This window comes from Lontra canadensis, unplaced genomic scaffold (assembly GCF_010015895.1).
Source record: "Lontra canadensis isolate GAN:19392208 unplaced genomic scaffold, GSC_riverotter_1.0 scaffold197, whole genome shotgun sequence".
Lineage (NCBI taxonomy): Eukaryota > Metazoa > Chordata > Mammalia > Carnivora > Mustelidae > Lontra > Lontra canadensis.
In genome coordinates, this window is record NW_022631191.1 from 372214 (window position 1) to 397027 (window position 24814).

At 34.6% G+C, this 24814-nt stretch overlaps 1 protein-coding gene across 3 annotated transcripts in view; it reads left to right on the top strand.

Annotated features, from left to right (window-relative positions):
* The window catches only part of WNK3 (WNK lysine deficient protein kinase 3), a 141007-nt gene that overhangs the window by 24247 nt on the left and 91946 nt on the right, over nucleotides 1-24814 (top strand). For 2 of the 3 annotated variants that reach the window (XM_032847954.1, XM_032847955.1), the window contains exons 4-7: nucleotides 17219-17391; nucleotides 18220-18440; nucleotides 19166-19323; nucleotides 22254-22342. In XM_032847954.1, coding sequence (XP_032703845.1) covers nucleotides 17219-17391; nucleotides 18220-18440; nucleotides 19166-19323; nucleotides 22254-22342 — 641 coding nt within the window. The remainder of the gene's footprint in view (nucleotides 1-17218; nucleotides 17392-18219; nucleotides 18441-19165; nucleotides 19324-22253; nucleotides 22343-24814) is intronic. The other variant, XM_032847956.1, reaches the window with a different exon arrangement.

Below are 24814 nucleotides of genomic sequence, written 5' to 3' on the forward strand. Positions count from 1 at the left end.
CTGGGATACTTTTGCTCTCAAAAGCTTGTTATGGCCTTCTTGGAAATGTTTCCAATTTCTGTTTGAGCCACACAAGAAAATGCTTCATTACATATAAGCACTCCCAAAATATTGTTATTCAGTTTGATTCCCGTCTTTTCATCTGACCTAGCCCTCAAAGTGGAATACTCTCACAAACAAAGAAGATTACATTGAAGGGAGGAGGGATAAGGCTTGCTTAAATATATATGTTCTTGTCTCTTTGTCTAAAAACTAGTCACATAACTTTACCAAGTATAAACCAAAGGCAGATATTTTCATAAAATGACAAAGGGTGAGGGTGGCAAGAGACAGACTCAGTCTGGAAAATAACATTTATTTTCTCAGTTCAGAGTTAGTTTTGAACGATCTGTTTGATATAAAAGAACAAACTGATACATCTAGTAGGCTGAATAATTGCACCCCAAGACGCCCATGTCCTAATTCCTGGAATGTAAGAATATGTTGTTACCTTACATTGTAAAAAGGACTTTGTAGATGCAATTAAAGATTTTGTGGTGGGTAGACTATCCTACATTATCTGGGTGGGCCAAATGTAATCAAAGGTCCTTAGAGGAGGGATGGTCCTGGTCTGTAGAAGATCTGATGATGGAAGCAGAGGTTGTAGTGAAGTGGTTGATGGAAGTGGGCAGTGAGCCAAGGAATGTGGGAAACCTTTAAAAGCTGGAAGGAAACAGATTTTTCCCTAGAGCAATCCAGCCTTGCCAATACCTTCATTTTAGTCTAGTGAAACTCATTTAGGACTTCTGATCTCCACAAGTAGAAGATAATAAATTTGTGTTGTTTTAAACCACTAAATTTGTGACAATTTGTTGCAACAGAAATAGGAAATGAATAGAATACACACAGCTGCCATTCATTCATTGTCCATTCATTCAACAAATGAATATTCAGTTCTATATGTGTTAGAACTGTGCTAAGTGCTAGGGACATAATGGGGAGGAAAAGCAGACACAGGCTGTATTTTCATAAAACTTACAGTAGAGGGAATTTATAGTCAGTAAGAAGGCTTGGAGATTGAAATTAGTAAAAAGATCAAAGGGCTGTTAAATATAGGTTTGTTTGAAAGAAATGGTAGGGTTGGGAGTATTGGGCAACCATGATACCACTCCATTACTACTTAGTTTTCTTTTTTAACTTTTTTTTTTTGAGATAATTTCTACTAACCAAAGAGTTGCAAAGATAGTATAGAAAGTTCTGGTATGCCCTTCACTCAATTTCCCCTTATGTTGATATCTTTTTTTTTTAAAGATTTTATTTATTTATTTGACAGAGAGAGATCACAAGTAGACAGAGAAGCAGGCAGAGAGAGAGAGGGAAGCAGACCCCCTGCTGAGCAGGGAGCCCGATGCGGGACTCGATCCCAGGACCCTGAGATCATGACCTGAGCCGAAGGCAGCGGCTTAACCCACTGAGCCACCCAGGCGCCCCCTTATGTTGATATCTTAACCAGAGAACATTTATCAAAACTTAAGAAATTGAAATTAGTGTAATAACTAATCCAGCACTTATTTGGATTTCACCAGTCTTCCTACTGATGTCCTTTTTCAATGCTGTAATACAATTTAGGATCCCGCATTGCATTTAGTTGTTACATGCTCTTAGTCCCTTCCAAACTGTGACAATTCTTCAGCCTTTCCTCTCCTTTTCATGATCTTAAAGAGTACTGCTCAATTATTTTATAGAATGTTGCTTCATCTGGGTTTGTCATATTTTCTCATGATTAGATTTAGGCCATGAATTTTGGGAGGAATACCATAGAAGTTATACAGCCTTCTCAGTGTGTCATGGAAGGGGGTACCTGAGGTTGTTTAGAGTACTGGGGATGATAACCTTGATCACTTGTTTAGGATGGTGGCTAATAGATTTTTTTCTACTGTAAAATTAATATTTTCCCCTTTGTAGATTGATAAATATCTTGGGAGTAGATACTTTGAGACCATGTTAAGTATCTGTTTCTCCTCAAACTTTGCCCAGTTGTTTCGGCAACCGTTGGTGTATCTTGCCTGTAATAAGTATTACTGGTGGTGTTCAAATGGTGATTTTCTATTTCCCACGTTCCTTCTACAGTTTTTTTTTAAAGATTTTATTTATTTATTTGACAGACAGAGATCACAAGCAGGCAGAGAGGCAGGCAGAGAGAGAGGAGGAAGCAGGCTTCCTGCTGAGCAGAGAGCCCGATGCGGGGCTTGATCCCAGTACCCTGGGATCATGACCTAAGCCGAAGGCAGAGGCTTTAACCCACTGAGCCACCCAGGCGCCCCTCCTTCTACAGTTATTAATTGGAATTACCTCTTAGTTTTATGTGGTCACTTCCTAAGTATGACTGTTAAGTTTCTGAAAGCCCAATAATTGGGAAATTTGTGGTTGAGGAACTTTAGTATATTTTAAATTATTAATAATGGTATCATATACTTTGCATTCATCAAAATTAATGTTAATCGAACACTTGTATGAGTACCCAGATAGGTACTTAATTTGAATATTTTATTTAATCTTCACAGTAATTGTATGAAGTAGAGATGATTAGTTTTCAGATGGTGGAACTGAGGTTTAAATACATTAAGTAACTTGCCCAAAAGGATAGAGCAGGGAACTGTATTCATCAATTATATATATGAAACATTTACATAGATGATTTAAGAATTTTCTCCTTATTGGTTATTTGAGCAGATCGTTCTTTTGTTTTTAATGAATTTAGATCAGTTTCATAAATGGATCCTGTTTAAAATAATGTTCTTAAGGGACGCCTGGGTGGCTCAGTTGGTTGAGCAGCTGCCTTTGGCTCAGGTCATGATCCCAGCGTCCTGGGATCGAGTCCCACATCGGGCTCCTTGCTCGTCAGGGAGCCTGATTCTCCCTCTGCCTCTGCCTGCCATTCCGTCTGCCTGTGCTCGCTCTCTCTCCCTCTCTGTCTCTCTCTGACAAATAAATAAATAAAATCTTTAAAAAATAAAATAAAATAAAATAATGTTCTTAATATTAAACTACTAAGGCTGAAGGGATTCTTAATAGTGTCATTTAAGGACACTCCCTGGCCTGGGGCCTCTGAGGAATAATTTAATGGCTGGGTTGCTTTGGTTCAATATCTGGCCTTCATCTTCTGTCAGTGTCCAGAGGTGGTTGGAAATGTGGGTGAGACTGACTTGTGTTCATTCAAAATCCTGAATCTAGGACACGAATTTATTAATTTAGAATGAGGAGTGCATTTGGTAGGTCAAATGTTCTAGTTGGTCTGTAGGCTAGATACATGGGACACTAAATTATAATCAGAAACTGGCTTGGTAAGAATAGAGTCAGAACAAAGCAACTAGAGTTCCTGTGTATGTTCTTCTGCCAAGACAATAGACCAAGCAAATGAACTGTATGCTCAGGTCCTGCCTGGATGAGGACATCCCCTTTGTTCAATAGTACTGGAAGACAAGTGAACCTGGTTCTGTATTTGGTTCATTCCCTTTTCCATGGGCTATCTTAACTACTATTGATGAGCACTTTTTAAAAAGGTACTGATACTATTGCTGCCTGAAAGCTTTAAAATGCTAATATGACCAGGCCATAACTATTATATGCTGATTTCCTGATTAGTACTTTGGTATTACCACTTACAAATGATTGTTATCCTAGTGTGTGTTTATTTCATATAGCTTTAGTTCTGGGATGCTATACTGTCTCTGCAAGGAAAGTGGTTTGTGAATGAGGTGTCTGCAGTCATTGCTGTGAAGACTCTTTCTGAGAGGCAGAGAGATGAACTAGAAAGTACTCAGGATTCAGAATATGGCAGACCTGGGTTCTAGTGATGCCTGTGCTGTTTGGGTTTCTTGGGCAAGCTAAGCAGCTTAATTAACATTTTGGAGCCTTAGTTTTTTACTTTTTAAAAAAGAAATACAATATTTCTGATATGCAAAAGAATAAAGCATAACATGGAACATGTGTACATACTGCTCAGCTTGAGAAATAAAAATGTTGAGGATCACAGATAATGATTATAAAACGTGGCACATGGTTGAGTGAACAATAAAGATAGTGATAAAATACTGAGTGGCCTCATATTTATCCAGAATACTCATTAATGGACTACTTTGTAAGTTAAGCACCGTTTTGAAGCCTTCATGGTGATTATCCTTGCTTGAACAAGTTATTATACAGCTTTTGTAACACCATTGATGATTTCTTCTGTTCATGTTTGCAGAAACAGCCACGTAGCCACTGACCTGGTTATGTAGTTTATTGTTGGTGTTTGCATTAAGAGACATAGCTGATAAGGCTATAGTTTACATTTTGGAAATGGAATGCTTCTTTTTTGTTTTGTTTGTTTTTGTTTAAATTACAATTAGTTAACACAGTGTAATATTAGTTTCAGGTGTACAATAGAGTGATTCAGCACTTCCATATAACACCTGGAGCTCATCACAAGTGTTCCTCATCACCTATTTAACCCATCTCCCCACCTACCTCCTCTCTGTTAACCATCAATTTGTTCTCTAGTTCGGAGTCTGTTTCTTGGTTTGACTCTCTCGCTTTCTTTTTCTTCCCCCTTTGCTCATTTGTTTCGTTTTTTAAAATTCCACATATGAGTGAAATCATGTGGTATTTGTCTTTCTCTGACTTATTTCTCTTAGCATAATACTTTCTAGCTGCATTCATGTCATTGCAAACGGCAAGATTTCATTCTTTTTCATGGCTGAGTTATATTCCATTGTATTTATATTCCACTTTCCACTCACTGAATTAGAAGTGGACCTTGGAAGATCTTGGCTAGCCCTTTTCGGTGGAGTTTACCTCCAGTAATACATCTGGGGCAACAGTTGTAATTTTGTAAAGTTGTTTACTCCTAATGCTGACTACTTTTGATTCCTAGGATCAAAGGATAAGATGGAGTAGTTTAGTTTGGCACGTGAAAGACTTGTATTCTACTAACTTAATCAGAAGGCATCAAAATTTATTCATTATTCTTCAGAACAGATCTGCTGATCTATCACAAGTGGATGACTTCCAGCTAATTATAGGGACAGTTAGGACTTAGTCATCTTAGATTAGACAGAAAAATGTAAACACTTATTCCCAGGTCTCTTCCTTTTTTTTTTTTAAGATTTTATTTATTTGTTTGACACAGAGAGAGAGAGAGCAAGAGAGGGAATACAAGCAGGGGGAGTGGGAGAGGAAGAAGCAGGCTCCCCACTGATCAGGGAGCCTGATGAGGGGCTCGATCCCAGGACCCCAGGATCATGACCTGAGCTGAAGGCAGACGCTTAACGACTGAGCCACCCAGGCACCCTCCCAGGTCTCTTCTAAGTGTAGTATTCTTTGCTCTTGTTCTTTAAGTTCATTAACTCTTTTAGCATTTTTTTAAAAAGTTCAGATATGCTTGACTTAACATTGTGTAAGTTTAAGGTGTAAAGTGTGTTGGACTGATACATTTATATATTGCAATATGATTGCCACAGTAGCCTTAGCAATTTATCGTGTCATGTGTTTATCTTTTATTTTTTGTATGAATACAGTTAAGATTTAGTTGCTTAGCAACTTTGACGTTTATGACAGTATTGTTGACTAATCACTATGTTGTCTATTAGATCTTCAGAACTTACTTATTTACTAGTTGTACATTTATATCCTTAAGCAGCATCTCTCAAATTCCCTCCTCCAGTCCCTGGTAACCACTGTTCTAGTCTCTGTTTTTAGAAATTCACTTTTTAGATTCCTTACTTATTTTAAAGGATTTTATTTATTTATTTGACAAAGAGAGAGTACAAGCAGGGGGAATGGCAGGGAGAGGGAGAAGCAGGCTCCCGCTGAGTAGAGTATGGGGCTCAATCCCAGGACCTTGGGATCATGACCTGAGCCAAAGGCAGATGCTTAATCAACTGAGCCACGCAGGGGCCCCTAGATTCCACATTTAAATGATACCATGCAGTGTTTGGATCTCAGAGGGATCTCTGCCTACGCGTGATCATTGCAGCATTATTCACAATGGCCAAGATATGGAAACAACCTAGGTGTCTGTCAGCAGATGAATGGATAAAGATGTGAAGCATATATATAGACAATGAAATATTATTTAGATATACACAGTGGAATATTATTTAGCCATGAGAAAGAAGGAAACCCTGCCATTATGACAACATGGACAGACCTTGAAGGCCTTGTGCTAAGTGAGATAAGTCAGAGAAAGACAAATAATGTATGAGTTTCTTAACTCTTTTTTATTTTTTATTTTTTTTTAAGATTTTATTTATTTATTTGACAGAGATCACAAGTAGGCAGAGAAGCAGGCAGAGAGAGATAGGAGGAAGCAGACTCTGCTGAGCAGAGAGCCTGATGCGGGGCTCGATCCCAGGACCCTGGGATCATGACCTGAGCCGAAGGCAGAGGCTTTAACCCACTGAGCCACCCAGGAGCCCCTCTTAACTCTTTTTTAAAGATTTTATTTATTTCTTTGAATGAGAGGGAGCAAAAGAGAGTGTACACAAGTAGGGGGAGAGGTAGGGGGAGTGTCTTCCTGACACTCAAAATCAAACACCAATAAACTAGGGGTGCCTGGGTGGCTCAGTGGGTTAAAGCCTCTGCCTTCAGCTTCATGATCTCAGGATCCTGGGATTGAGCCCCGCATCGGGTTCTCTGCTCGGCGGGGAGCCTGCTTCCTCCTCTCTCTCTCTGCCTGCCTCTCTGCCTACTTGTGATCTCTTGTCAAATAAATACATAAAAAAAAGAAGACAAAACCCACCTGTTGTTTACTAAAAACATACTTAAGACAGTGGTAAAGAAAGGTAAGATAAATGTATGAACAAGAAAGAGAAAACAGGAGTGGCAATATTAATATCTGTCACAGAAGGAAGGAAGTAAACTTAGAGCACTGAACAGGATTTTATGAAATTATTTACTTCACAGTTCAAGAAGATATATAAAAGAGCCATAGGCACAAAAAATATTTTGGTTAGTAATTTAAACTAAGAACCTGTAATAGTTTCGAGGAAAATGGATAAACATATGGCTATAGTCGGAGATTTCAGGTCCTATTATTTCAAAATGGACTGATCTAGTAGACAAAAAGTGAATAAACACAGAAGAACTAGATAATATAGTCCACAAACTTCATTTGATGGATATATAGTACTATATATCCTTCAAAGAGAATACACATTTTTATTAAAAAGTTGGTCAAATTATGTGGCCTAAAGAAAACATTAAGTTAAATAAAGAGATTTTATATTCTGTATTCCTCAGTAAAATGAGAAATAATGAAACAAATAACCAAAAGATTTTTAACTGGAAATCAGAAATCATACTTCTAGATAAATTTTGGAAAGAAGAGAGAATCAAAACTGAAATTATAAACTACCCAGAAAGCGATGAAAAAGAGGACATTATGACAAAATTTGTGGGTCATTGCAAAAGCTATACCCAGAAGAAAACTTATCACCTAAAATGTCTTCATTATTAATGAATAATAACTAGAAGGTATTTGATAATTTTGAGACATTAGGAATATAACAACAAAATAAAGCAAAATAAAGTAAGAGGGAAATAAAGATAGCTGAAATTAATAAGGATTTATAAACCTGAAAATAGGATAAATAAATTCTACTCACTTTGGCTTTCTGAAAATGATTAATGAACCTGAGGAAGAAAAATAAAGAAGGCAAAAATACACGAGAGGAGAAATGACGGATTAAATATAGCCATGCTCTGGAAAAGAGTCAAAGAAGTAGAAGAGAACATTATATGCAACTTTGCCAACAAAATTTTCCCAACACTTAGTATGAAACGTTTCAAATATAGAGCAAAGTTGAAAGACTTGCCTAGAGCATCCATTATATCCACCATCTAGATTCTACCTATAACCCTGATAATACATTTTAAATCTTAAGTAATGGATTGCTCCTAAACAAAATATAATCCAAAATGTACCCAAGAAAAAGTAGAAAATTTGAATAGGCCAGTTATTGTAGAAAGGTGACCTAAATTCTTTTTTGTTTTTGTTAATACCGGGACAAGGAGGCATCCAAGAATATGCAATGCAGCATTGTTTATAATAAGAGTAAACTTGTATCAACCCAAATATCCATCAGTGGGTGAATGGATAAATTATGGTAGAACTAGATAATGAGATACTATGCAAGTTAAAATAAATAAACGGGAACTGTTATACATATCAAAGTAGATAAATAAATGTAATATCAAACCAAATAATTTGCAAAAGGAACGTAACACATGATAACCACCTCTATGAAGCTTTAACACCTGTAAAACTATATTGCTTATGGATACAAACATATAATAAAAATACTTTTAAAATGTGCATGGATTAAAAACCTAATTCAAATAGTAGTTTCTTCTGGAATGGAAAGGAAGGGGATAGAATCAAGAAGGGATATCTAGGAGACTTCAACTATGTCTCTAATGTCTTGTTTAAAATGGAAGTAAATTTGGCAAAATGTTAAAATTCAACAGAGCTGGTTATTATACCTTATTCTTTTTGCTTTATTTTTTTATAATTTAAAAACATAAAAGAACATTAGAAACAAGTAAATCCAGAGCTTGATATCTAGGTAACCTTTAAAGGACAAGTGATTCCAATGTTAAAATTATTTAACTCCACTTAATTTCATGAAGCCAGTGTATTTTCAATATGAATCCTTATATTTGTCAAAGAAAGAAAACTATAGCCTAATCTCACATATTAATATAGAGGTTAAAATCCTTAGCAAAATATTAGCAAATATGATTCATCAGTGGATCAAAAGAATAATATGCTGGAACTAGGTAGGCCTTAAAGATTTTAAGAATAATTCTGTATTAGGAACCTATCAAGAAACCATATGATCACATTAATAGATGCTGAGAAAACATTTAACAAAATTCAACAGCCATTCCTAATTAAAAAATAAAAGTAACATAGGAATGTAAGTTCAGCATGTTAAAGTACTCACAAAAACAAAAACAAAGCAATGGACGTTGTAAGCTGTGAGAATAAAACTTTTTATTAAAATACAGTAAAAGGCAGTGATAACTGTTACATCATTATTTTTTTCAATATTTTGAATGTCTTAGCAAAATCGATAAAAAAATAAACAGGTCGATCCATGTTGTCTCAAGTGGCACTATCTAACTTTTTATGGCTGTATAATATTCCAATGTAAATATATATACCCATCTTCTTATCCATTCCTCTATTGATAGACACTTAGGTTGCTTCCATATCTTGGCTGTTGTAAATAATGTTGCAGTGAACATAGGGGTGCATATATAGTTTTGAATTAGTGCTTTAATTTGGGAATTATTGGATCATATGTTATTTCTATTTTTAATTTTTTAAGGAACCCCCATACTGTTTTCCAGAGTGGCTGCACCAATTTACCTTCCTTCTAACAGTATGTGAGGGTTCCTTTTTTCCTACATTCTCACCAGCACTTGTTATTTCTTGTCTCTTTGTTTATAGCCATTCTGACATATCAGTGTGATTTTATAGCCATTTTGACATCTCAGTGTGACATTTCAGTGTGATATCTCAGTGTGATTTTGATTTGCATTTCCCTGATGATGAGTAATATTGAGCATATTTTTATGTCTGTTGGCCATCTATATGTCTTATTGGGAAAAATATTGGTTTGGATTCTTTAGCCATTTTTTAAAAGATTTATTTATTTTAGAGAGAGAGAGAGCACAAGGAGAGCAGGGGAAGAGAGAGAATCCCAAGCAGACTCCCTGCTGAGTGGGAAGCTGGACACGGGGCTTGATCTCATGACCCTGAGATCATGACCAGAGCTAAAATAAAAAATTGGGTGCTTAACTGACTGAGCCACCCAGGCACCCCTCGCCATTTTTTAAATCTCATTCTGGGGGGGGGGTGTTGAGTTATATGAACTCTTTATATATTTCACATATTAACCACTTATTAGATATAACATTGACAAATATCTTCTCCCATTTAGTAGATTGACTTTTTTATTGATGGTTTCCTTTGCTGTGCAGAAGCTTTTTATTTTGATGTTGTCCCAATTGCTTATTTTTGTTTTTGTTTCTCTTCCATTAGGAGATATATCTAGAAAAATGTTGCTATGGCCAATGTCAAAGGAATTACTGCCTGTGTTCTCTTTTAGGATTTTTATGGTTTCAGGCTTCACATTTAGGTCCTTACTCCATTTCGAGTTTATTTTCGTGTATGGTGTAAGAAAAGTCTGTTTTCATTCTTTTGCATGTAGCTGTCCAGTTTTCCCAGTACCATTTATTGAAGAGACTGTCTTTTTCTCATTGTATATTCTTGCCTCCTTTGTCATAGATTAATTGACCATAGAAGTGTGGTTTTATTTCTGGGTTCTCTGTCCTTTTCTGTTGACCAATGTGTCTCTTTTTGTGCCAGTGCTATACTGTTTTGATTACAACAGTTTTGTAGTACATCTTGAAATCTGAAATTGTGATACTCCCAGCTTTATTTTTCTTTCTTAAGATTTCTTTGGCTGTTTGGGGTTTTTTATGGTTCCATAAAAAATTTTAGGGTTTTTTTGCTCTCGTTCTGTGAAAAATGTTGATGGTATTTTGATGGAGATTGCATTGAATATGTAGATCATTTGGGTGGTATGAGCATTTTAACAATAGTAATTCTTCCAATCTGTGAGCATGGAATATTTTTCCATGTTTTTGTGTCATCTTCAATTTTTCATCAATGTTTTTTTTTAAAGATTTTATTTATTTATTTGAGAGAGAGAGTATGAGAAGGAGGAGGGTCAGAGGGAGAAGCAGACTCCCCGCCAAGCAGGGAGCCCGTTGCGGGACTCGATTCCAGGACTCCAGGATCATGACCCGAGCCGAATGCAGTCACCCAACCAACTGAGCCACCCAGGCGCCCTCATCAATGTTTTATAGTTTTCAGTGTATAAGATCTTTCACCTCCTTGATTAAGTTCATTCCTGGGTATTTTATTCTTTTTGGTGCAATTGTAAATGGAATTCTTAATTACTCTTTCTACTATTTTATTATTAGTGTATAGAAATGCTACCATGAAATTGTTATTTTTTAAAAATACTATTTACAGTAGCACCAGAAAAATACTTAAGTGTATATAAAGTATGTGCATTATCTGTATGCTGAAAACCAAAAAAAAAAAGTAAACTCAAAGAAGATCCAAATAAATGGATTGGTTGATTGGAAGACTTAATATTAAGATGTCAATTTTCTCCATTTGACCTACAAATTCAAGACAATTACATCAAAATCCCAGTGGGAATATTTGTAGTTGTTGACAAGCTGATTTTAAAATTAATATGGAGAGGCAGGAACTGGAATAGCTAAAATAATTTTGATAAAGAAGTTTAACGAATTCATGTTAACTGATTTTTCAGACTTACTCCAAGGTTACAGTAATTAAGACATGTTTGGTATTGGCAAAAAGATAGTCACATAGGTAAGTGGGACAGAAGAGAATTTGGAAATAGACCCAAACAGGTATGGTCAAGTGATTTTTATTTTATTTTGTATTTTATTTTTTTGGAAGATTTTATTTATTTATTTGAGAGAGAGAGATACAAGCAGGGAGCGGGAGAGGGAGAAACAGACTCCCCGCTGAGTGGGGATCCCAATGTAGGGCTTGATCTCAGGACCCCCGGGATAATGACCTAAGCTGAAGACAGACGCTTAACCAGCTGAACCACACAGCTGCTCCCTGGTCAAGTGATTTTTGAAAAAGATAGAATGGCAATTCAGCATAGAATGGATGGTCTTTTCAACAAAAGGTGCTTGAGTAATTATACATGCATACTAAAAAAAAAATGAACCTCCACCTAATTTTCACATGTTATACAACATTTAACTCAAAATAGATCATAGACCCAAAAATGTAAAACATAAAACTGTAAAACCTCTAGAAGAAAACCTGAGAAAATCTTTTTCACTTTTGGTTAGGCAAAGAGTTCTTGGATATAACAATGAATACATGATCTATAAAAGTAGAAAATCAATAAATTGGAGTTCGACAAACTTAAAATATTTTGTGTTATGAACGACACTGTTAAGAAAATGAGAAGATAATCCACAGAGTGGCAGAGAATATTTTCAAATCTCATACGTGACAAAGGACTTGCATCCAGAATCTATAAAGAACTCTCAAAACTCAACAATAAGATAAAACAACCTAATTAAAAAATGGATTAAAGATTGGAACAGACATTTCAGCAAAGAAGATAGATGTATAGCAAGTAAGCACACAGAAAGATGCTCACCCTCATTAATCATTAAGGAAATGAAAATTAAAACCATAATCTGATACCCCAGTACACCTATTGGAATGGCTAAAAAACAACCAAATGAAACAAAATCCTGACAGGATCAACTACTAGTGAGGATAATGTGGAGAAAATCTAATACATTGTTGGTGAGAATACAAAATGGTAGAACCATTCTGGCACTCTCAGTTTCTTACAGAGTTAAACATACCATATGACCCTTCAATCCCAGTTGAGACATTTATCCAAGAAAACCTACATTCATGCAAACAGTTGTGCATGAATGTTTATAGTAGTTTTGTTTGTAATTGCCCCAAACTGGAAAGTACCCAAATGTTTTTCATCTGGGAATGGATAAACATACTGTGGTACATTCATAGGTGGAATACTAGTCAACAATTAAAAGCAACAGACTATTGATAGAACAATATATGGATCAATCTAAAAGACATTGTGCTAAGTAAAAGATGCCAGACTCAAAAGGCTATGTATACTTCTTCCCATTTATAGGACTTTCCAGAAAAGGCAAAATTATAGGAATAATAAATAGATGAGTAGTTTCCAGAGTTTAAGGGTACGAAGAGGGTTTGACTAGAAATGGATGGTGCAAAGGAATTTGTGTGTGTGGGTGGGGGGAGGGTGGAATCAATGGAATTGTTCTGTGTGTAATTGTGGCAGTGGTTATACACTTTATGCATTTGTCGAAACAAGGAACTATACATCAGAAAGAATCTGTTTTACTAAGTGATTTTTAAATAAATTAAAATTAAATATGTGGTTCAGGAAAAAATAAGCTAAGAGAGTATCAGGTCTTTCTCCTCGCTCTCCCTCTCCCCCCAACAAACCTTACTGGAACTCTGGACAAATGGAAAGATACACACCATGTTCTTAGATGGCTTCCTAGTTACAGTTTTCTCCAAATTAATGTCTGTATATTTGCTATAAGTCCAATTATATTCCAAGTGATTCTTTTGTTTTAATTGGAAAAATGATCTTAATGTTTATATAGAGCATAAAGAGATGAGAAAGCCAAGAAAATAAGGAATAGGGAAGTGATTTGTCTTATCAGTCATTATACATACTGAAAGCCACTATCATAGGAATGGACAGATTAGTGAAAAGAAGCAGAATCCGGTATAATTAGAGACAATATACAACAAACATGTTCCTCAAGTCAGTGAGAAAAGAGTAGTTTAAGTGGTGCTAGCACAACCAATTAACCATCGAGATGAAAAGACTGCATGTACAGGAAACTCCAGATAGATGAGAAAGTTAAATATAAAAAGTCTTAGGAGACTAAGCTTCAGATAGTCACATAAAAGATATTCAGTAAAGTAAGAGATACTGCTGAGTGACTATGAGGTGTACCATATAGTTAGTCATCATCTGAAGAAAAAAGACTCACATGCCAATCTTCTTCCTTCCAGATATAATTGCAGCTACTCATTTGCGTATCTGTCTCATCCTATATCTATGCATTTAAATATGTAATAGAAAATAAATCATTGTTGAGGATGGGTTTTTTTATGTACAAATTATCATCTTGTAATTTCTTTCCAAGTGCTTTTTATTTCTCAGCAGAATGTCTTAGAGATCTATCCACATTAGTATACATAGATCTACCTCATTCTTTTAACTTGTTATTTGGCTGTAACCCACATTTAGCCCATTTGATCCTGGGCAGGTTACCTAACCATCTTAACCTCAGTTTCTTCATTTGCAAAATGAAGATGACAGTAATGCCTATCTTAAAGGATTGTTGTAGGACTAAATGTATCAATATATTAAAAAATTTAGAGCAGTACCTGGCATATAATAAACTTTATTATTGACATTTTAGTTGTTTCTAATTTTTCACAATTACAATCCATGCTGCACTGAACATCCCTTTACATATTTCCATATACACAACAAGGAATAATGTGAATAAAGTAACCAAAAGTGAAATTGCCACAGCCCTGATGTGCTTCTTTATTAAGGTTATCATGAAGTCTTAAAGAAAAAACAAAACCTCTTTTTAAAAGTTTTCCTTTTTTTTCCTCTTTTAAAAAATACGTATTTACTTTAGTAATCTCTACACCCAACATGGGCCCCAAACTCATGACCCCAAGATCAAGTGTCTCATGCTCTTTTGATTGAGCTGGCCAAGAGCCCCTTAAAGTTTTTCTTTATATTCCAGTTACTTAACATACAGTATAATATTATTGGTATGCAGTACAGTGATTCAGCACTTCCATATAACACCAGGTGCTCATCATAACCAGTGCCCCCTTAACCCCCATCACCTATTTAACCCATCCCCCACCCACCTCCCCTTTGATAAACTATCAGTTTGTTCTCTATAGTTAAGAGTCTGTTTCTTGGTTTGCCTCTCTCTCTTTTTTCCCTTTGCTCATTTGTTTGTTTCTTAAATTCCATATATGAACGAAATCATATGTTATTTGTTTTCTCTGACTTATTTCTCTTAGCATAATACTCGCTAGCTCCATGTATGTTGTGGCAAATGGCAAGATTTCATTCTTTTTATGGCTGAATAATATTCCATTGTGTGTATACACACACACACACACACACACACACACACACACACACTACATCTTCCTTACCCATTCATCAGTTGATGGACACTGGGGCTGTTTCCATAATTTGGCTACTGTAGATACTGTGCTATAAACATGAGGGTGCATGTATTCCTTTTATTTAGTATTTTTGGATGCTTTAGGTAAATACCTAGTAGTGTAATTGCTGGATCATAGGGGAGTCCTAGTTTTAACTTTCTGAGGAATCTCCGTACTGTTTTCCAGAGTTGCTTCACCAGTTTGTATTTGCATCAACAGTACAAGAGAGTTCCCCTTTCTCCACATCCTCACCAATGTCTGTTGTTTTCTGTGCTGTTGATTTTAGCCATTCTGACAGGTGTGATACCTCATTGTAATTTGGATTTGTATTTCCCTGATGATCTGTGATGTTGAACATCTTGTGTCTCTTGGCCATCTCTATGTCTTCTTTGGATAAATGTCTACTTATGTCTTCTGCCCAGTTTTTAACTGGATTACTTGTTTTTTTGGGTGTTCTTTATGTGGTTTATCATATGTCATTTGCAAATATCTTCTCCCATTCTGTAGGTTGCATTTTAGTTTTGTTGATTGTTTCCTTTGCTGTGGAGATTTTTATTTTGATGAAATCCCAATAGCTTATTTTTTTCTAAAAAAATAAAACAACCTCTTTAATGGAAGTCTTTTGTGTCTATCAAGTTACCATTTCTTCTACTCTCTTGAGTTTCATAAGTATATTCTATCAATGCTTTTATTATTTATCTTTAAAAAATTTAACCCTTCTCATATTTCTGATACTACTGTGGATTTGCTTATGTATTTCTTTTGTCATTTTGGTGAGATTTAGGAAGAGAAGGGAATTAATGTAATATGTTGTCAGTCATCTTGAAGTGAAAATTATACCTAAATTTTTAACTAGGCTACTTGATTATTTCTCTGTCAAAATCAAAACTTACAATAGTTCTCTCACTCCTTCCTTTCCTACTCTCACTTTCAGAAGACAAAAATTTTTATTCTTCTTTTTCTGTTGTTTTAAAATTCAATTTAATTTTTATAATTTCAAATTTTTATTTAAATTCTAGTTATGTAACACACAGTGTAATATTAGTTTCAGGTATAGAATTTAGTGATTCATCACTTACATATAATACCCGGTGATCATCTGGAGTCTTAATTGCAGAATTTCTTTTTGCATTACATATCTTCTATTGAAATTATTGTTTAGAAAATTCATTCAATTTTAATAACCACATTAACCATGATTACTTAGCCTTGACTAAGCATTATTGGAAATTTCATGCTGTTTGTTGTATGTCATACTCTCCTTTTCTAATGATGTTATTTGGCTGGATTTTTATTGAAATTCTTTGAGTAATAGTTTCAGAAAGGGTGTATGGTATGGTAAACTTTGGGTCCTTGTTTTCATGAAGATGTGTTTCTTTTTCCCTTATAAATTTGGTTGGTAGCTTGTCTGGGTTCAGAGTTTTAGGGTTACAGTCCTCCCTCAGAATTCTGTAAACATTGCTCCTTTGACTTCTAGAATTTAATGTAGCAGATTAGAGGTCCAGTTCCTGTTTGAAGGTATTTTACTGGATGGTAATCTTGTATTTCTGTCTCGAAATATGTTGGCAATTCAGATGTTTAACCAGAATAAATGCCTAATGTCTAACATTTTGATTATTCCTGTCCTGACATTGTAGATCCTATAGATGTGGAAATTTTGGATTTAGGGAAACTTCTGTTTGTTTTGATTATTACTTTTTTTCATTTTGATACATTGTTTTTCTTTGCCAGCATTATTTTTCCAGTTTTATTGAGATATAATTGACATATAACACTGTATAAGTTTAAGGTGTGCAGCATAATGATTTGATATATGTATATATTATGAAATGATTATCACAGAAAGTTCAGTTATTATATGAGGTATTGATTTTTAAGGTATTGATTTATTTTGCAGGTGGATTTATAACATAGTTATGAACTATGACAGCTGTTGCACTGTTGAATGGGAGGAGTCAAAGTATCCATCTAATAAAATATATCAGTGATTATATAGGTCCTGAGAAAAAAAATTGACAGGTGAAGATAAAACATATATAAATGAAAACAACAAAATAAGGCACGTTTGAGCGATGTTACACATGTGCATGAGAATTTCTAGACTCTAATTTGGAAATTCTTTTCTTTTTAAAGATTTTATTTACTTACTTAACAGAGAGAGATCACAAGTAGGCAGCGTGGCAGGCAGAGAGAGAGAGGAGGAAGCAGGCTCCTCAGCAAGAGAGAGCCCGATGCGGGGCCGGATCCCAGGACCCCAGGATCATGACCTGAGCCGAAGGCAGAGGCTTTAACCCACTGAGCCACCCAGGCACCCCTAATTTGGAAATTCTTATTCCATTTCAGGATCGGAAATTAACTAAAGCTGAGCAGCAAAGGTTCAAGGAAGAAGCAGAAATGTTAAAGGGTCTCCAACATCCCAATATAGTTCGATTTTATGATTCCTGGGAATCTATATTAAAAGGAAAGAAATGTATTGTATTGGTGACTGAACTTATGACATCAGGAACTTTAAAGACGTAAGTTGACTTTGACAGTGCCAATGAAGTTTTATTTGGAAATAATTTTCAAGAGTCATAAAAGTTGTTTATAAAATAACTACTTGATTAATAGTAATATTAAATTAATAGGTAGCATCTGAATCTAGTGACTGTGCTTCAGGGCAGGTTGAAAAATTTAGGATGTTAATGAAGTTCATTAGAAAATGCAGTATTGAAAACAAAAAAGAAAATACAGTATTGAGAAATGAATATTTGTGGGATCACATAAAATTTTAGAATTAGAAGTAATGTCATTTTGTAAAAATAATAAAATTTCAAGTGGCCATACCCTTGAAATTTCATTATTTTTACAAAATAATGTATAATGTATAATGTATAATTATAGTTTATTTACTTTTATTTCTGACTACAGTTTTTCATTTGATGGTGTAATCAGTTATTTATAACTATTAAATGTGAGATATACTTTTTCTGTTTCCTAGCATCTTTGCAGTAAAATTTTACATAGTTAAACCCTCTGGTGACCTTATATAAGCAGTTATTAGAAAGTAGAGAAGAACTTTCTTTTTAAAATTGTGCTACCTTTCCACAAAAGGATACTCTGATTAAAATGATTCTTGTTTTGAATTAAAAATACTAAAAAATGCTAAACTTGGCAGGATATCTTCTCTAAAAATAAAGCCTTAGATTTAAAATTGTTTTTCTATAACAGAGAATAGAAAACAGTTCAGTGATGGCAAGCATAGTACTTACAATAGCAGCCAACTTACATGATTTACCCTAATAGTGCTCATATAATAAGCTAGGTATGTGTGTTTACATGTGGTCTTTTGTTTCTTTGTGTAGGTACTTAAAACGATTTAAAGTCATGAAACCAAAGGTCTTAAGGAGCTGGTGCAGGCAAATTTTAAAGGGGTTGCAGTTCTTGCACACTAGGACTCCTCCCATTATTCACCGGGATCTGAAGTGTGACAATATTTTCATCACGGGACCCACTGGATCTGTGAAGATTGGTGATCTAGGCCTGGCTACCTTAATGCGAACATCATTTGCTAAGAGTGTTATAGGTGATTAAATTTTTATATTTTATTGGTTGGATAAAGAGAGATTTTGCTAATTGTCTATATCTAGAATAGGGATCAGCAAACTGTGGCCCATGAGCCAAATCTGGCCCCATTGCCTATTTTTGTAAATAACATTTTATGAGAACACAGCTCTACCCACTCATTTATGTATTGTCTGTGGGTGCTTTTGCACTACAGGGGCAGCGTTGAGTAGTTGTGACAGAGACTATTGTCTCTGAAATATTTACTATCTGCTTCTTTACAGAGAAGTTTGCTGACTCCTGGACTAGAATGTGAATTTGCTTTGAAATATCTATTACATATTGACTTATTTCAGAGACATCCTAGTGTATTTCTTTTTTGGGATATGTTAAAGATCATTAAAAGGTTCTGAAGACTTAAGAAAGAGGATTTACTAATTTAGTTCAGAAAAATTTATAAAGGAAGGATAGAAATAAAAACAGATTTTAAAAATTAACAAAAAAAGAAAACAGATTTTAGTAATCATTACCTAATCTTGAGTGTTACAAATTGTACTCCATGAGTATAGAAAGTTAAGGAAATTCCTGAAGTACTTTATATAGGTATAGCAAGTATTCTGCAAATATTTATAAATTTGGTTTAGGGAGCAGAAATTAACTCTGGTAATCCTTATGGCAAAGGGAATGTGATATTGGTGGATACATTTTTCTTTTTAATAAAGATGTGGATGTGGTGTTATTTTGTAGGGACTCCTGAGTTTATGGCCCCAGAGATGTATGAAGAGCACTACGATGAATCTGTAGATGTCTATGCTTTTGGAATGTGTATGCTGGAAATGGCTACTTCAGAGTACCCTTATTCTGAGTGCCAGAATGCAGCTCAAATATACCGTAAAGTAACTAGTGTAGGTATAACTTTATTCTTTTTATTTCCTAGATTGTCACATTTCATATTGAAGTTGGTAAAGTTATTTTAAAACTAATTTTGGTTTAGTGCTATATAACAGTGCTAAATTTAAAATAGTTTTAATGTAATAAGCTTTAGATTTATGTTATATACCTATACTTTATTGGGGTCACATAAAATGCTCTGTATTAGTATCGTTGGGTAAATTTACAGACATATCATCTATAACCACTTGTTTGTAAATCATTTTTACATTTATTAGGTGGATATTATTTTTTCAAAGCTGAATAATGAAGATTGACTAAACGGTTTTGAAGGTTTCTGGTTCTAAAAGCCTGATTATAAAAGGGCGTTTAAAATATTATTCAATAGCTATAGTATTTGATTCCCTGTTAGGGGTATTTTGTTGCATTACAAATGGCAAGGAATGTAAAGATGAATAAGAAGTGTTTGCTACCCACAAAGAGCTTGCATTTTTAGTATGGATAAATTCACAAACAGGTATAAACATCAGAGGATAGGAGTAGAGTAAGGGATATAAGAGAGGTAGAAGTAAAGTCTTAGGATAGTTCAAAATAGGTCTGTTTCATAATCCAGTTGGGTGGCTCTAGAATAGGCCAAGAAAGAGACTGTCAAAGTGTTTAAAGTAACTGATATTAATAGGTACCCTTTTAAAATGTGTGCTTATACTGCATACTTTGATATTTAAATCCTTACAAGATGGCACTATCTTCAGTTTATGAATGATGAGACTGAGAACCAGAGGTTGTGACTTGCCCAAGTTCACTCACTACTAATAATGGTGGATTTTGACCCTAAATCAGTCTGACTCTAGAGATAATTGTATAGGGAGACTAGAAATAAGGCCAGTATTCCAGAATATGGGCCATTCTGTAGGGCAAATGACTTAGTTTCTCCAGCAAATCAATTTCATGAAAGCAAAAGGGGGAGAAATTGTTAAAGAATACAAGAGACTTAAAGTAGTGGTGAGCAGGTAAGTGTTCAACAACCAATTCTCTGAAAAAGAAAAAAACTGATTTTTAGCATTTGCTGATTTCCTTGGTGTTAAATATTTCCACAGTGACTTTTAAGTTTAAGGTTTTTTTTAAGTTTAAGTCACCAGTGTGACCTCACTGAATGCAGGTTTGGAGATGGTATACACAGTGGAACTTATATGATCTTTCCACCATATGGATAGAATAAACAACCTCAAGAGCATAAATAATAGTAAAATGTAGTAAAATAATTAAGGACTGACTGATATTTTCAGTATTTATTACCTTGGTTGTTGATATAATTTATTTAATTATAAGCTTATGTAATTTAATTTTTGTAAATGACTATGTTTAACAGTCAGCTTGCAAAATTCTTGAAAATGTAATAGTTGCCTCTTGTAAGCTTGGTATGAGCCAGCTTTAATGCACCATACATGTACTATGAGGACCTTGTTTGAATCCTGATTTGAACAAACCAAGTATAAAAAGCCATCATTTAGACTATATGGGAAATTTAAGTGTGGACTGTAACAAAGAGCTGAGAAAAAGAGATAAGGCTAGAATGTCTTTTTAGTCTTGGTCTGTACATTGTATGGCAACAAATAGAAAAGACTGTGTACTCAATTTTTAAAGTTGCAGTTCCCCAATTATTTTCACCTAGGAGCAGTGCTGGGAAATAGGTAAGAGATCAATGGAAAGGCCAAAAAGGACTTTTTCTATAAGTAGAATGATATAACTCCATATTTTGAATGGTGACTTTATTATCTTAAAGTCACAAAAATATTATATCATAATTCATGTTTCCATCTGTAAGGAAGCTCCTAGAATTTGAGATTCCACTTAACTCCTAATCTCACCAATTTATCTACTGATACTGGGCATTCTGATTCTGCATCCTGTGAAGTAGTATGTCAGACCCAGAACTAGGCTTTAGATTGCCTCATTCCATGACAATTATTCTATGATATCTTTCTCCTTCTAGATTAATTTGGAGTTTTTTGTTAAATAACTGTAATGATTTTTTTAAAGATTTATTTATTTTAGAGAGAGAGAGAGCCCATGAGTGGGAGGGTCAGAGAGAGGGAGGGAGGGAGTCTCAAGCAGACTCCGTGCTGAGTGCAGAACCCCGCTCAGGACTTGATCCCAGGAGCCCGAGATCATAACTTGAGCCGAAACCATGAGTCAGATGCTCAACCAACTGTGCCACCCAGGCGCCCCTAATGATTATTTTTTTAAATCTAAAACTCATAATTTAAGGGTAATAGAATATAAATAAGCAGATTCAGGCAGCTAATAGCTACAACATTTTTAATTGTCTGGACCTTACTAATTTGTTATTGAATTCCTAGAATCTGATAATTAGCTTTGAGTTTCTCTCTATATTTTAGTATTGCTTAATGATAAAAATAATATAGAGTTCTCAGAAATACACACACACACACACACACACACACACATACATATATATTGTTTATTGCGTCTCGCCATTCTGGAAGACTTGTTTATTGCAGTTTGTTAATTGGTGTTATGCTTGCATATATATTTTGGGATCAAATATTTATTCCCTACTTAATGTTGCAATAAGAGAATTATCCATGTTATTACTCTGAGAACATTTTTAGTTTTTGCATAACAGCATATATATTTATCACATAATTTGTATCTCGTTAGAAATTTAGATTGTTCACAGTTTTTCACTGTGAAATTTATTATAGACTATTAGAACGGTGACAATATCTTCAACAAATTGTTTAAGTTTATACCATATGTCTATATTTATCTCATTTAAAGTTTGAATATGGTTTAGTGTTAAATATTATTATGTTAATAAGTGTCATATTGATTTGAGCTTTCAATTGCTTAATTTGTGACTAGAAACTATTTTTCAATCAATTGCTTAGTTTGTGACTAGAAACTGTTTTTCTTTTCTCAGGGCATAAAACCAGCCAGTTTCAATAAAGTCACTGATCCTGAAGTGAAAGAAATCATTGAAGGATGTATTCGCCAAAACAAATCAGAAAGGTGGGTACAAATGTAGTGAAATGATATAACCGATGGATACATTAAACTCTTACCTTGGACTGGGTCATTTTCTGACCTTTGAATAATACTGGGTATTATTTTTGAATGGAACACAAACCATTCTGTCTGGGGTGAAGTATATCAGTGCATGTTGTTTGCCATTTTGGACTTTGATATCATGTGCTGAATTTTTCTTGAACTGGAATTTGGGTTTTGTTTGTGTTGTGACAAGTTTTCATCACCTTCACCCTTCAGTTTAATAGTCACTGGTAGTAGAGTGCTTCTGCATTGTCACCTTCAGGTAAGTACTTAGAAAAAAATGATAGCTTAAAAAAAAATTGACCATCAACTCCTCAAGTGTTTCATATTTGACCAATGTCCTTGTGTCATGATAATGGTAAAACAGATAGGGCTATTTATATCTAAGAAGTAGTATTCTAAGTTTATTTTTAACACAATTTGTGTTTTTCTTATGGATATATCCCTTTAGTTTTAGCTTTTATTTCCTGTTAATTTGAGCTTTGGACCGTTGCCTAGTTAAATCAGTAGGTTAGTCTTTTGATTTTTTACCTCCTTATTGATTATGATTAATAAAGGTGATAGGTCCTTTACAGAAATTATTTTCACCCACATTTTATTGACTGTCCCTCATTTTTATTAGTTTTCTAAGTTTAGTGTTATATATCTGAGACTATATAAAAGCCACTGAGGTAAAGCCTGCTTCATTATAGCTTTATTACTGAACATTATTTTACCAACAGGCTATATCTAGGTAGTTATATATTTTAATTATGGTAAAATACACATAACCCGAGATTGATCATTTTAATCATATGTTAAGTGTACGATTCAATAGCATTAAGTACTTTCACATTGTTAAACAACCATCACCGCTATTTCCAGAACCTTTTCATTACCACAACAGAAACTCTGTACCCATTCTCTCTCCATTCCCTCTTCCCCTCAGCCTCTGGTAACCTTTATTCTACTTTCTGTCTCTATGAATTTGCTTCCTCTGAGTACCTCATGTAAGTGGAATCAGTATAGTATTTGTCCTTTTGTGTCTGGTTTATCTCACTTAGCATAGGGTTTTCAAGGTTGATCTCCTTGTTGTATCATAATTTCCTTCCTTTTTAAGGAAGAAACACGTATGCACACACAGCACATTTTGTATATCCATCCATTTGGATATTTGGGTTATTTTTATCTGTTGGCTATATGGTGAATAATGCTGCATGAACATTGGTGAATAAGTATTTGCTTGAATCCCTGCTTTCAATTCTTTTCATTATATACCTAGGAATGGAATTACTGGATCATATGGTAATACTATGTTTAATTCCTTGAAGAACCGCCAATTTTTTTCCACAGTGGCTGCACCATTTTGTATTCCTTCCAGCAACATATGAAGGTTCCAATTTGTCAACATCCTCACCAACACTTGTTATTTTCCATTTTTTTGATAATAGCCATCCTGATGGCTATGAAGTGGTATCTCATTGTGGTTTTGATTTGCATTTCCCTAATGTCTAATGATGTTGAGTATCTTTTCATGTGGTTATATCTTCTTTGGAGAAATGTCTGGTCAAGTCCTTTGCCCTTTTTAAAATTAGGTTGTTTATTTTTTGTTGTTGTTACTGTTTTTGAGTTTTAAGAGTTTAGACGTGCTTTTTTTTAAGTGAATCTAAAAATGCAGTTGTCTCTTGAATAACATATTGTACAATACTGTAAATGTATTTTCTCTTCTTATGGTTTTCTTAATATTTTTTACTCTAGCTTACTTTCTTGTAAAAATACAGTATATAATACATAATGTAATATGGTATATAACACATACTAAATATGTGTTAATCAACTGTATATGTTATTGGCAAAGCTTCTGGTCAACAGTAGACTATTAGTAGTTGAGTTTTTGGGAAGTTAGGAGTTATACACAGATTTTCAGCTGAGATTGGCACCCCAATCCCCCCTCCAAACAGTGTTCAAGGGTCAGTTGTACTATGTGGAAGTACCCATTTTAGTTTGGATTCTGATTATTGCTTTTGCAGCACTTTTATTGTGATCTATTACCAAAGAACATTGGAATATTCAAAAGGATTCATGATATATTAGTGTTTTAGAAAGAACACAGGTTTCTACATCAGACTAAGATTCAAATGTGGACTCACACTTAGCCAGTATGACCTTGAGCGAGTTACCTCTGTTCCTCAAAGCAGGTATTTATTTTGATGATTAAAAAGATATTGCATATAAAATAACAGAGTAGTAAGTATTTAATGGTGTCTTCTGCTATTACTGTAGTTATTCCATAGTAAAAATACATAGGCTACATTTTCATTGAAAGGTAGAGGGCTTGACTTGGTTGTATACTTGTTCTTCTTCAGATTTTACCTATTTATTTGAGAGAGAGAAAGAGTGTGTGAGAGGAGAGCGGAGGGGTAGAGGGAAAGGGAGAAGCAGGCTCCCCGCTGA